We start from the raw sequence: 14,927 nt of genomic DNA on the forward strand, positions 1-14,927 counted from the left end.
TATTATTTTTGGACTGAATCGAACTGAAACTTTTCATTGAACTGAATAATTGAACTCACATTTGGAATTGAACTTATGTTAAAGTGTCATACTTTTATTTTCATGTTGAGTTCATATGTTTGAATGTGATTTGAAATGCTTGTGGTCCACTTTGATTTGGTTGTGTAAACTGAAGGTATTTTCTTACCTGTAAAAGAAAGGGGGAAAAGAGTTAACTCAGGAAAAAAATAGGAATTCTAAAATAAGTTTAACCTAGGAAAAGACTTCTCAAACTAAGATTAGCCTGATTAAAATAACTTAGGTGAACTAAAGAACAAAAAGAAAGTGAAATACCTTTTCATTTATAATACTTACCTAAATACAAAGAATCTGCAGGGTATTTTTTTTGTTTTGTTTGTTTGTTTACTGTATATTCAATGTGAATTTTGCATTCAGTAAATTGCCAGCCTTTTGTATTTAAAGCAACGGTCTCTGGTGTAATTATTATTATTTATTTTTTTGCTCCCCAGTCCTTAGAACCTAGAACTGGTCCGGTGGCACTGTAAGTGGTGTGATTCCGGTGTTACAGTTACAATTTATGTTTAACTCAGTTCCCGAAAATTATAATCCACATGTAAAACTATGTGCAGCACATTTTGCTGAGGACAGCTTTCTCAATCTCAATCAGTGTAATGCCGGATTCTCACAAAGATTAATCTTGAAAGATGGAGCAGTTCCCTCTTTGTCTGGAGAAGCTGTTGTTTATGGACCACAAAAAGTAAGTGTAGCTCATTATAAAGTTGGTGCGTTTAACAGTTTCTGTAACTTATTACACAAAGGGCAATGCTGTTTAGCTTTGTTAACTAGATGTTAGGGCTGTGCAAAAAAATCGAATGCGATTTTCATGCGCATCTCGTCAGTAAAAATGCTCCTGTGATTATAAGTACATCTTCAGCACATGCTCCTGCCCACTTGCTTCTCAAAACTAGCCCAATCGCGTTTACAGGAGGGCAGCGTGTGCTCATCTGGTGTCGAATCACAACACAGGAACCGCTGGCCCAATCAGAACTCGTTACAGTACGTATTTCTGAAGGAGGGACTTTATAGAACAAGGAAGTCATCAGCCCGTTTTTGTGACAGTGAAAACCGCGGTATACAGATAGGTGAATTGTGTGAAAAATACTGTGTTTTTTTACACACGAAACATGAACACATGTTATATTGCACACTGTAAACACAATCAAAGCTTAAAAAAAGCACGAAAAACGGGACCTTTAATTCACGTTGCTCACTCGCTTGTAGAGGGGAAACGGGTTAATCGTTAGCACTAGTTTCTAAGTATTGCCGATTTAATCATTCAAGCGTTTTAACCGTTCGCGTGAATTCGGAGCTTGCGCACACTCATTCAAGGCACGTGTTGATAGCAGCGTTTCAGACAATGCACGTACACAATACTGATTCGTCTTTCGTACATTATCTTTAAATAATTGTCTCTGCAACTATTCTCGTAAACACAATCGATGTCTTAAGTGAACGTATACAGTGGAGAAATAAATCAACTGTGCATGATTAATTTTATATTGGACCCGTGCACTCTGTCTTAAAGGGGCAGCAGCCTTTAAATACCTGGAGTTCTATTGGGGGCACCTGCTGTCAGAGATTGACATTTGCATCTCATTCACAAAGCTAAAATCGGACCATTCTGTTTTTGCTTCAAATTTGTAAATTATACAATCCAAATTATTTATTATATTTTTTGGATAGTAATTCAAATGGTTTCCTCTGATTTAAAATAGTGCACAGACAAAGCCTTCGTTTATATGAAGAATTTCTTTTAGTTGTATAATGTTTTCCTTGATTTTATTGATTTTCATTTACACACATAGCTGTAAGCTTTTTTTTGTTTGTTTCATTCTGCATTTTAATTAGGCTACTGGAGTCATAATTCATGACATGTATTTTTGTTTGTTTTTCTAGCTTGTTTTGGATGAGAAATTCAGACAAGTCTGTCCAACAGTGCTGTTCAAATCTGATGATGAACGAGCAGTGTTTACCAAAATGCACTTTGATCCAGTAGATTTCAAACACATCTACATTGCTCTGAAGAAACAGGTGAGATTTAGAAAGCTGGTGCATTTAAAAAACGTCAAAATATATATACCGGTGTGCTAGGGAAGTATTTGATATGTTTGCAAGTACTAATAGTTTGCAAGATTCATTAAATTTTGCTTTTATGTTTTTTTACCTTTTTTTGGTCATTTATCCTCACATCTATCGATCACATACAGGTGTGCGAGGGTAATCGTTGTTTTAAACTGAAGAATTAAAAAATGAAACTGCTTTTCATTTCCAATAGGAAACGAATAGTTTGACCTACTGTATAGGCATACTTTTGTCCAAAACTTTAATCCAAGATAATTTTTTTTATTTGAGAAAAGGGCAGTTCTCCCATGCCCCACAGTTAGAAACCACTAAATTAAGCAATCCAAAAGTTATTATATCAGTCAGTATATCAGATACTTTACTGTGTGTTAGATTAAATCATCATTCCTGTCTCTTTCTGTTCATGTTTTCGGTTTTAGCTAAGAAGAGTGTCCGTTATTCAGTGTGCTAAATACAGCACTCTGAAAGACTGCAGAGCTGCTCGAGATCCTGTCTGTGGCTGGTGTGTGAACACTCACAGGTCAGCCTGCCTTTATCACGTGTGATTTTTCACACATCACACGTCTGCTCTAGACTGCATCTACAGTATATTAAATGTGCCTAATTTTACAACGACATGTTACTTCTCATCATCCATAAACATGATGAGCAGTGTGCAAACAGTTCTGTTGTGATATTTTTGTTGTTGCTTTTTTTATCTAGATGTTCTACTCAAGATGAATGCTCAAATACTTCATGGGTGTCCATCCCAAAAAACTCTCTTGAGACACAGCTGTTTTCTTTTCAGATGACAGAGAATTATTCAAGAAAGGCAGACATCAATATCTAAAACAATTATTATTATTATTATTATTTTCACTTACAAGATTACTTTTTACCAACCATTGTCCTCTTCTACACAGATTACTCTATATCTCTCCCTGAGTCTGGAGAGCACAGGAAATCCTGCCTTCTCATGTGCCTTCACTAAAGAAAGTGTAAACCTGTGTGCTGGCTCTGATCTGTCTGCAGTCTTCCCAAACTGCTCCTGTAGTTTTTCTGACCAGATGCTCTATACTGGAGGTTGGTTCTCCTTCAAAGAAGTTGCATATTTACTAACATACAGTGCATTTGTCTAGTCAGAATATGATTGTTATAATCAGAAACATTTGTTGGTAATCTGTTCAGGTCTAAAAGTCTCTGCTACTGTTACTGTTGAGGATCAGAAGATCACAGAGATGCTGACACTGAGGAACTGCTCCAGTATCACAGATCATTCAACAAATGCTTCTTATACACAGTGAGAACATCACAGTCTAAAATAGTTTAAAATACTTATTTGAACTTTTGTTTCAATGATATTAAAAACATGAATTAAATGCAGGTGTGTTCAGTGTGTATCATCTGGATGTCACTGGTCCTCTTCCTCTAAGCGTTGTGATTGGACACTTGGACCCGGACCACAGTCAAACATAAAGGTGAGATGCCATCTAACCTATAATCCAGTGTTTCAGTATATGTGAATTAGGAAATAGCATAACTTTATAAATTATCAATTCATTGTTGATAGTTAAACTCATTGTGTTGACTGAAGTGAACTCAGTAAGTACATGAACATCTCTTTCTCTACTCTTTAGGATGCATGTAAACATCTGCTCTCTCAGATGGACTCCAAAGTAAGTGTCGTGATTGTGTTTGCAACTTCATAGAATTGGGATATTGTGTTTTCATTATGTCCCTGTTTTAAATTAATATGACTTTACAAGAGGCCGAAGATTTTGTTTCCCCATTTGAGAAAAAAATTACCACAATCATAATTATACTTTATACATGCATGTGTGTGTGTGTGTGTGTGTATGTGTGTGTATGGTAGTCAACATTTGATGTGGATCAAAAGAGTTCATGAAAGTTGTCCTAAGACAAGAACTCATTTTGGTTTTAGGTTAAATTTGAACTCTTTTCATCCACATCAAATGTTGACTACTGTGTGTCTGTCTGTCTGTGTGTGTGTGTGTGTATATATATGTATATGTATATATATGTATTTGTATATATATATATATATATATATATATATATATATATATATTATTTTTACAACACATTTTATCAATAGTAGTATACTACTGTACTACTAATTATAATTATTAAAGTGCCCCATTATGGATTTTTTGAAAATTAAATGTATGTTTTATTTTCTTTCATATGGTTATTCAAATGTTAAGATACATAATGTTCAATCTCAATAGATAATGAGAAGGAGAAGTCTGTAGTTTGACTTTATTAAATGCTGCTAATTCTTAGTCAAGTTTATGAGATACTTTAAGAGCAAAACTTTTTTTTTCATTATATTTTCAGATCAGCTTTGGGAATTCTTGTCTTCACAGAATGAGTGAAAATACAAACAATTTCTGCCTCAGTCCACAGAAATCATTTGGTCAAGTATGAAGTAGTAATAGAAACAATTCCGGTTTCTCACAGCAAAAATCTGAAGAATAAAAAAAGACTGGGAGAGCATGATTTGCTATTTACTAATATACTAATTATTTTGGATTTAATGCAATATTCAGTCTGTTTTTCCTATTCAGTGAGCACTGTGATTTACTTACTGTCAGTGAATCATCACAGACATCTGTTCCCACTCACACCCGATCCCTGTCACCAGATTACTGATAACCCACACCTGCATTCACTAATCACATCAGCTACAAAGCCACTCTCACCACAGTGCTTCAGTGTCTTCTGTTCACCTGTCTGAGCTGTGTCCTGACTCTATGTGCCCTGTTACAAGGTCCGACAAAAGCTGCACCGCCACAGAGAAGAGATTGTCAAATTTGGGGCAAGTAATTGAGATGCAACGCCGGACATCACATGTAAACCCATGAGAGTTATACACAATATCCTTAAACACTTCCCCCACCTAGCAGAACCAGACTGAAATTCCTAAGAGGGGCCTTTGAACCTCTGGTATCCACAGAAATCTTTGTCAGATAATGACACAGAAACTGTCTTTTCTACATATATATGGACCAAAATTAACTCAAAAAGACTTATAAATGAATATCAGTCCATCGCTTCACTCCATATTCATTTATATGTAACCCACACATTTGACTATCATGTTTTTAATCACTTATTGTGTATGTATTTTAATAACTATTGGATAGCTTAAGGATACATATTCATGTTTCATATGTATGTGTTTGAATCTGTTAGCTTGAAACAGTCCTGACCATCAGTTATTTGTCAAATGTATCATATTCTTGTTATAGGAATCATATCCAAAATTATACCCTGCAAGAGCGGGAAAATTTGGACCACATGCTTGATAAGATAACATATGATTTATGATACCCCCGAGCCAAGACAATATCTGATTGGTCAAGACAACATTTGAGGTGTGGCCAACAGGCCAGTTTAAATACTTAGGACACCATAAAATCTTGCTTTTAGTTTTAGCTATGCTTCTGCTATTAGTCATGCCTGCTTTTTGCTTTTAGCTTTTAGCTTGCGTTAAGCTTCAACAGCATGCATCTAACTCCGGCAGGTGGGGTGGGTGGAGCTTAGTATAATAAAATCACAAAAATAAGTCTTCATGTAAAGAAAGAATTGTATACAAGCATTTCCAAAACTGTCAAAGGTTATTTAAAAAGAAAGCAATTCATGAATTATTTTATGACAAACATTTTTACTGTCTTGTACTCATTCATTTAGCCTACAAATTAAATCTTTTATCAAAAACAACTTACAAAAGAGGAAAAAAATACTACAGAGTCAGTCACAATGCCAGGTTTATTGTACATTAATAATCAAGTGCTATTATAAGATTATCACCAATTGAACAAGATTTTAATGCACATCTTTCTTATTAAATCTTTGTATTCCACCTCGTACTACACTTGATAGAGAATCACTTAAGACACTTTGCTGTAAACCTATTCCACATAATAATATTCAATAAAACTGTATGTTAACACGTAGGAGCTTGCTGCATGAATCCGTGAGTACGGTTTACAAATCTGTGGGAACGGATTGCAAAACCGTGCGCACGGATTATGAATTTATGGGTACAGATTCAAAAACCGAGGGTACGGTTTACAAAATCTGAGCGGCACGATTGGAAATTCGTGGGCACGGTTCGTTAAACCGAGGGCACAGTTTATGAATTCGTGAGTACGGTTTATAAATTGAGGGGACGGATTGCAAAACCGTCGCCACGGATTGATTTTTTTTCTCCTACAGGTGACGTGCCGGGCTCCGTAAGTAATAAATACGATTCTGAGGGCGAAACTCTCTGAAATCCATCATCAAACTCCACATCTCTCACTGTGCTCTGAATTATGGCATCTGATCCTTCCGCTATTCTTGAGAAAATCCCACCTCTGAGATTCTCCACAAACAGAAAATCTTGAAGTTGTGCATCTTCATCCATTTTCCCAAATAAAAGGTTCCTTCCGGCTATGAAGGCAACAGATTTCTCATTCTGTCTCAATCCTTCCAATATATTATTACTTTCATAATGAATACTATCTGTAATGTAATTTATATCAAGAACTTCACAATATCCATCTTTAAAAGTCCCACATGTTATCAGGGTACCGTTCGTGTCAAAAGGCACCAGAATGTTGACTCTCTTATGGTCAGGGGCATTGGTGATGTCTTTCCTCTTCTCCTCATATAGATCGTGTCTCATCTGATGAAGTCGATGGTCAGTAAGAACAAACAACTAAAAAACAGCAACTGTTACCAACGACAAAGTCCTTAATGTCTGAATCACAGTTAATCACTGCAAATGCAATATTTTAAAAGTACAAGAATTTCAAGTATCTTCTCATCTTGCATAGCTAACATTTAACTTCAACATCTATTCTCCCAATTCAGTCTTTATGGAAAGCATACTTCCAGAGCTCTCTTATATTTCTAATACAACTGTAAGCCTTTCTCGTTTCTACTCTCAACAGTTTAGCACAAATTTCAACTTGTGTTTTGCTGAATGTTGCTCACAATTGCACTTGGATCAACCGTTATCTGATTTGGCTGCTGATCAACATCTTAGCCTCTTGAACTCTGCCTGGCTTAATGCAGCCAATGTAACTACCCCTCTTAAACAAAAAACAAAATCTGTAGTATGGCAAAACTCTGATACCCGTCTCCTATGAAAAAACTGTAGAAAGGCAGAACGTAAATAGAAACAAGACAGACTGCATATCTCTCTTCAAATGTTCAGTCTTCAAAAGCTGCATACTTTTCTAACCTAATTGAAACTAATCACTCTAAACCTAAGGTTTTGTTTTCAATTATTCAATCCGTTACCAATCCTTCTGTTAACACCTTGCCTGTTGCCTCTGATGCTCTCTGTGAAAGCTTCTTGAGATATTTTATTGACAAAATTACTAACTTAAGACTTGGTGTCTGCCCCACTTTAACTTTAACCATTTCTCCAATCATGTCATCTGCCTCTGCATTTTTGCATGCTTTTGAACCCATCAGTCTCCAGGAATTGAAGGAGGTGATTGACAATCTTAAACCCTCATTTTGTTCTAGTGATATCATTCACCCCAAATTTTTAAACTCTAAACTGGCTCTGTTCCTCCCGACCTTAAAGTCGCTACACTCACTCCTCTGCTCAAGAAGCCATCACTGGACCCCACTGTCCTAAATTTTTTCGTCCAATTTCTGTTTTGCCTCTCATTTCAAAAGTTTTAGAGAAAATTGTGCTGAATCAATTTCAACACTTTCTGACTAGTAATTCTATTTATGAGGTTTTTCAATCTGGTTTGAAGTCTCCTCACAGCATTGAGCCCGCTGTTTCAAGAGTGTTAAATTATATTTATCTCTCCACTGATTCCGGGGTTTTTATTCTTTTAGATTTATCGGCTGGTTTTGATACCATAAACCCCTCCTTATTAGATTACAGTCTTGGGTGTAGGTCTAAAAGCAAATGCTCTGAAATGGTTTCAGTCATCCTTATCTGACAGAAAGTTTTTAGTGAAGCTGGGAAATTTTTTCTCTTCCCCTGCTCCTCTGAACTGTGGCCTTCCACAAGGCTCTATTTTAGCTCCCTCTCTCTTCTCTCTGTACATGCTGCCTCTGGGCTCTATTCTACGGAAACATTGTGTCTCTTCATTTCTACGCAGATGACACTCAAATCTATCCTCCAGTCAAGAAAAACAACTTCACTGCGATCTCTTCTCTTCTCCAATGTTTAGAGGTGGTTAAATTTTGGCTAGCCCTTAATTTCCTCTTCTTAAACGAGGACAAGACAGAGGTAATTTTTCTCTGTCTTAATGAGAACTCTCAGTGTGTAAGCCATGAGATAAAAAGTTTATCTGTTTTTAGATCCTCACGGGTGCAGAACCTAGGTATTATTATTGACCAGCATTTAAAATTTGATAGACATATCTCCTCTGTTATTGGATCCAGTGTCTATCAGCTTCGTTTACTGTCTAAAATTAAAAACATTCTCACTCCAAAAACTCTAGAAATGGCTGTTCATGCATTTGTTTCATCAAATCTCAAATTGCGTGACTTGTCCAAAATGCTGCAGCCAGACTTATTTTAAACTGTTTAAACATGAACACATCATTCCAATTCTTAGATCCCTTCGCTGGTTGCCGATTTTTCAGAGAACAGATTTTAAAATTCTCCTCTTCGATTATAAATCCCTTCATAACAAAGCTTCTGTCTATTTATCTGAACTTCTTCATCCTTTTACTCCATCTAGAAGCCTACGATCCTGTGACCAGGCTTTGTTGGTGGTCCCTCACGTTAGACTAAAGCGTCGAGGGTAGCGTGCATTTGCGGTGGCAAGGCCACGACTCTGGAATACCCTGCCTTTAGAGATTAGACTGGCGCCTTCCTTGTCTATTTTTAAGTCCTTGCTAAAAACTTTTTTTATTTTCCTTAGTGTATTGACTACTGAAATATCTCAAATTTTAAATGGGTGGTTTTACATTTTTCTCTGGTCTATTTTCCATGTATGCGTAATATTCTTGCTCTTCCGTAAAGCACTGTAGTAATGTTCGTATGGCAGAGAAGGAAGGAGACCAGGGTCGGCGTACTGAGGCTCGTGGGAACTTTATTATATTCAAAAATAAAAGGACGGAAAACAAAGTCGCGCCACATGCGCATAAATCAAAACATTCACTTTGATACTTTCAGGTGCTTCTCGCTTTCTGTCGGCCGCTTCCTCCCACGAGTCCTCAGGTCTCTCGTTGTCTCCGGTTAACAGCTGGCTTAAATACTGCTTCCCCACGCCAATCACTGCAATGAGAAGCAGGTGTCACTTGTCTCTCACTTAACTCACTTACCACCGCTGATCTCTTCACTCTCTCTCCCGTCGCAGACCTCGCTAAACCACACCTCCCCTGCCACAAGCACTTTGGTCAGTGTGGGGGCTGTTGTAAATGCGCTATACAAATAAAATTGAAATTGAAATACTCCTGGAACTAAAAAATATATTAAAATTCAAAATGATTAATGCAGTCCTAACACAAATTGAATTAGTAAACTTCCAATTTTACATTAAGTACATAAGTGTACTGAACATGATAAAGTGACTGTGTGTCATTTTAAGTTAACAGAACAAAAATTTTCAGCACATTTTCGAGGCTTCCATAAGCTCCTATGAAAAATAATAGTCATAAAAATATAGTATACCAGTTTTGGGACATATAATATTAATTAAATTTTTATGGTAATATAACTAATATCATAACCTAAATTAATGCCCATAAAATAGCCTATCATTGAGTCATATTTTAATACCTTAAAATGTCTAAATCTTTCACTTTTATTTTAGATACTTATTGCCAAAACTACTGTTTTGTCTCTGTGGTTTATAGACACAAAAACTAAATCTGTATGGCAACAAAAGACTAGACTATAATAGATTTTTGTGTGTATATTATGATGCACCAATGTCAACAGAAATAATATCCAAATAATGTTTATCTATAATCAACTGTGATACTATTTCACTGAAGCTTATAATTAATAGAAAATAGAAAAAGACAGATAAATAGTTTCACCAAAGCAACCAATATTATAGATATCAAATTATATCTAAATATCAATATATTCTATTTTTGCATATTATATTCTTTTCTAATTATGAAGCTGTTTATTTAGCTACCACAAGGGTGCAACAGTTACAAAGAACTGGAACTGGAAAAATTACAACTATTAAATATGAAGTTTTTCAGTAAGATTAATCCAAAAGAGTACAGACTTGTTCCTGACTCGTATTTTCTTTTGTGTGAAAAAAATGTTTTTTTTTTCCATCATTAAATGTTATAACTTTCAAAACATCTAAATGTCGCACCAGGGCTGTAGATTTGTTGGTGTGTTGCGCGGAAGTCATCTGCATCCTCAGAGCCGCTTTCACTTCCATCCACTTCACAAGTGAACGCATCTAAGCGCAGTCAATCTCTGTGACAAGATCTCTAGACTTCAGCTGCTTGTCACATGTGCAAGATGAGAAGAAGACACTTACTTGGAATACTTGTACTTTTGAAATATTGTATTTGTGGTGATGTGAAGAACTTTGATGGAGACATTAAGGACTTTGTAGTTGGTAACAGTAAGTTGTTTGTTCTTACTGACCATCGACTTCATCAGATGAGACACGATCTATATGAGGAGAAGAGCAAAGACATCACTAATGCCACTGACCTTAACAGAGTCAACATTCTGGTGCCTTTTGACGTGAACGGTACCCTGATAACGTGTGGGACTTTTGAAGAAGGGTATTGTGAAGTTCTTGATATAAATGACATTACAAACATAATTCATTATGAAAATATATTGGTAGGACCGAAACAGAATGAAAAAACTGTTGCCTTCATAGCCGGTAGGTTCCTTTTAGTTGGGAAAAAGGACGATGATGCAAAACCTCAAGATACCAGGTATTCTGTTGTTACCTTGAGGAACACTTTAGATTCTCAACCAGGAGGGATTTTCTCAAGAATAGCAGAAGGATCATATGCCATCATTGAGAGCACAGTGAGAGATGTGGAGTTTGTTGATGGATTCCAGAGAGTTTCACCCTCAGAATCGTATTTATTTCTCAACACAGAGACTGACAATGAGAGGAAAGTGCTCGTCCTGAGGATGGACAGCTCTAAAGGGAAAAAGATAGACATCATCCAATCCCTGCAGGCTGCAACGATACGATGCTGCAGTGATAAAGTTCGTCCAGTGCTCGTCGCCAGCACCGTTATTCCCTCAGTGAACGATGTTATTTGGGCAGGTGTGTTCAGTTCACAGAATCAGGATCCGGAGAACAGCGCGCTGGCTCTGTACGACATCAGTAACGTTCGAGGCCAAGTCAAGGGTTTCTGCGCTTACGGTGAAAGGTTATGTGGTTCTGAGGTTGGAAACTGCATTCATCCATGTTTTTAAATAAAATGACTGAGATCAGTATTTCACCTTATTGATGTTGCATGGTAAACATAGTTGTACTATTCACTAAAGTCATCTAAAATTAATATTGTTGTTTGTGTTTCAGAGTGGTAGTGAACTTCAGCCGCTCTCTGTGGTGTTCAAGTACAGCTCAGTGTCAGCAGTGGCAGCAACGAGGATTGAATCCTGGATTGTGCTTTTCATAGGAACCAGTGATGGACAACTCATAAAGGTCTCCTTCACCTCTCTCTCACATGTACTTTTATTTTCACTAGACTTTTTATTTTTAAACACATGCCCACCATTTCTTTTTACACATATACCTAATTTTAATTTTTTTTTTTAATTCTGCTTTTGAGCTACTGCAGTCATAATTTATGATTTGTATTTCTGTTTGTTTCTTTAGCTAGTGTTGGATGAGAAATATTCACCAGGATGTCTAACAGTACTGTTCAGATCTGATGATGAACGAGCAGTGCTTCCCAGAATGCACTTTGATCCAGTAGATTTCAAATATATCTACATCGCTCTGAGGAAACAGGTGAGGTTTAAAAATGTGCAATTAACAAACAATAAAGAAATATGTAGTATATATACTACTAGTGTAGTAAAATCTTGAAAATATTGAATAATAAATATTTTCTGTATATAACATTTTAATTATACAAAAATTAAAAGGTCCCGTTCTTCGTGATCCCATGTTTTTAACTTTAGTTAGTGTGTAATGTTGTTAGAGTATTAATAATATCTGTAAAATTCTAAAGCTCAAAGTTCAATGCCAAGTGAGATATTTTATTTAACAGAATTTGCTTACAAAAAACAACCCGCACTAAATCCCTCTAGTTCCTGCAGTAATGACGTCAATAAAACAGTTTTTTGACTAACCTCCGCCCACATTAATTCACAAAAAGGGGGGCGTGGTCTTGTTGCGTTCCTACGGAGAAGAGGAAGAGTTGCGTTTGTGTTTGTCGCCATGTTGTCGAAACGCTGTTATTTTCATCTCGGAGTCCAATCACCTTTGTTTGGGCTTCCCAGGGATGCTGTACTTGGAGATTAATGGTTACAATTTATGTTTAACTCGGTTCCCGAAAAATTATAATCCACATGTAAAACTATGTGCAGCACATTTTGCTGAGGACAGCTTCCTCAATCTCAGAATCAGAATCAGAATCAGAATCAGAAAGAGCTTTAATCTCAATCAGTTTAATGCCAGATTCGCACAAAGATTATTCCTGAAAGATGGAGCAGTTCCCTCTTTGTCTTGAGAAGGAGTTGTTTATGGACCACAACCAGTAAGTGTATTTTATTATTTAAGTTGGTGCGTTTAACAGTTTCTGTAACTTATTACACAAAGGGCAACGCGGTTTAGCTTTGTTAACTAGATGTTAGGGCTGTGCAAAAATTGAATGCGACTTTCATGCACATCTCGTTAGTAAAAACGCTCCTGTGATTATAAATACATCTACTCCAGCACATGCTCCTGCCCACTTGCTTCTCAAAACTAGCCAATCGCGTTTCCAGGAGGGCAGCGTGCGCTAAGCTGGTGTCGAATCACAACACAGGAACCGCTGGCCCAATCAGAACTCGTTACGTATTTCTGAAGGAGGGACTTTATAGAACAAGGAAGTCATCAGCCTGTTTTTATGACCGTGAAAACAGCGGTATACAGATAGGTGAATTGTGAAATTACTGTTTTTTTACACACGAAACATGAACACATGTTATATTGCACACTGTAAACGCAATCAAAGCTTCAAAAAAGCATGAAAAATGGGAGCTTTAATCTAAAATAAATAAGTAAAATGTGATAATGCTTTTCAGAAGCAAAGGAATAGTTTGCCTTATACAGGCGCTTCTCAATAAATTAGAATGTCAAGGAAAAATTCATTTATTTCAGTAATTCAACTCAAATTGTGAAACTCATGTATTAAATAAATTCCATGCACACAGACTAAAGTAGTTTAAGTCTTTGGTTATTTTAATTGTGATGATTTGGCTCACATTTAACAAAAACCCACCAATTCACCATCGCAACAAATCAGCTAATCAACTCAAAACACCTGCAAAGGTTTCCTGAGCCTTCAAAATAGTCTCTGACAATCATTGACACCCTTCACAAGAAGTGTAAGTCACAAAAATTCATTGTCAATAAGCTGGCTGTTCACAGACTGCTGTATCCAAGCATGTTAACAGAAAGTTAAGTGGAAGGAAAAAGTGTGGAAGAAAAAGATGCACAGCCAACCGAGAGAACCACAGCCTTATGAGGATTGTCAAGCAAAATTTATTAAAGAATTTGAGTGAACTTCACAAGGAATGCTCTGAGGCTGGGGTCAAGGCATCAAGAGCCACCACACACAGACGTGTCAAGGAATTTGTCTACAGTTGTTGTATTCCTCTTGTTAAGCCACTCCTGAACCACAGACAACGTCAGCGGCATCTTACCTGGGCTAAGGAGAAGAAGAACTGAACTGTTGCCCAGTGGTCCAAAGTCCCTTTTTCAGATAAGAGCAAGTTTTGTATTTCATTTGGAAACCAAGGTCCTAGAGTCTGGAGGAAGGGTGGAGAAGCTCATAGCACAAGTTGCTTGAAGTCCAGTGTTAAGTTTCCACAGTCTGTGATCATTTGGGGGGCAATGTCATCTGCTGGTGTTGGTCCATTGTGTTTTTTGAAAACCAAAGTCACTTCACACGTTTACCAAAATTTTTTGGAGCACTTCATGCTTCCTTCTGCTGAACAGTTTTTTGAAGATGCAGATTTCTTTTTAGTTTGACCTACTGTATAGGCATACTTTTGTCCAAAACTTTAATCCAAGATCATTTTTTTTATTTGGGAAAAGGGCAGTTTTCCCATGCCCCACAGTTAGAAACCACTGAATTAAGCAGTCCAGAAGTTATTATATCAGTCAGTATATCAGATACTTTACTGTGTGTTAGATCAAATCATCATTCCTGTCTCTTTCTGTTCATGTTTTCGGTTTTAGCTAAGAAGAGTGTCCGTTATTCAGTGTGCTAAATACAGCACTCTGAAAGACTGCAGAGCTGCTCAGGATCCGCTCTGTGGCTGGTGTGTGAACACTCACAGGTCAGCCTGCCTTTATCACGTGTGATTTTTCACACATCACACGTCTGCTCTAGACTGCATCTACAGTATATTAAATGTGCCTAATTTTAGAACGACATGTTACTTCTCATCATCTATAAACATGATGAGCAGTGTGCAAACAGTTCTGTTGTGATATTTTTGTTGTTGCTTTTTTTATCTAGATGTTCTACTCAAGATGAATGCTCAAATACTTCATGGGTGTCCATCCCAAAAAACTCTCTTGAGACACAGCTGTTTTCTTTTCAGATGACAGAGAATTATTCAAGAAAGGCAGACATCAATATCTAAAACAATTATTATTA

At 36.7% G+C, this 14,927-nt stretch overlaps 2 protein-coding genes across 2 annotated transcripts in view; both read left to right on the forward strand.

Moving 5' to 3' along the window:
• The window catches only part of LOC132105815 (plexin-C1-like), a 33,235-nt gene extending 30,254 nt beyond the window's left edge, over positions 1-2,981 (forward strand). The window contains exons 3-5 of the mRNA XM_059511236.1: positions 1,957-2,091; positions 2,562-2,662; positions 2,845-2,981. Coding sequence (XP_059367219.1) covers positions 1,957-2,091; positions 2,562-2,662; positions 2,845-2,971 — 363 coding nt within the window. The 3' untranslated portion in view covers positions 2,972-2,981. The remainder of the gene's footprint in view (positions 1-1,956; positions 2,092-2,561; positions 2,663-2,844) is intronic.
• Positions 2,982-10,482: 7,501 nt separating this feature from the next.
• LOC132105813 (plexin-B2-like) lies at positions 10,483-14,923 on the forward strand. Its single transcript, XM_059511234.1, has 5 exons — positions 10,483-11,493; positions 11,630-11,755; positions 11,930-12,064; positions 14,504-14,604; positions 14,787-14,923. Exons 1-5 carry the CDS (start codon positions 10,588-10,590, stop codon positions 14,911-14,913), a joined length of 1,395 nt encoding a protein of 464 aa, XP_059367217.1. The 5' UTR covers positions 10,483-10,587; the 3' UTR covers positions 14,914-14,923.
• Positions 14,924-14,927: the final 4 nt, after the last annotated feature.

This window comes from Carassius carassius, chromosome 26, assembly GCF_963082965.1.
Source record: "Carassius carassius chromosome 26, fCarCar2.1, whole genome shotgun sequence".
NCBI lineage: Eukaryota > Metazoa > Chordata > Actinopteri > Cypriniformes > Cyprinidae > Carassius > Carassius carassius.

Bases quoted from the DNA above. Each gene is read 5' to 3' on its own strand.
- LOC132105813 (XM_059511234.1), top strand. From the start codon at position 10,588: ATGTGCAAGATGAGAAGAAGACACTTACTTGGAATACTTGTACTTTTG. The intron at 11,756-11,929 runs GTCTCCTTCACC...TTGTTTCTTTAG, and splicing joins GTGATGGACAACTCATAAAG to CTAGTGTTGGATGAGAAATA. The intron at 12,065-14,503 runs GTGAGGTTTAAA...TTTCGGTTTTAG, and splicing joins ACATCGCTCTGAGGAAACAG to CTAAGAAGAGTGTCCGTTAT.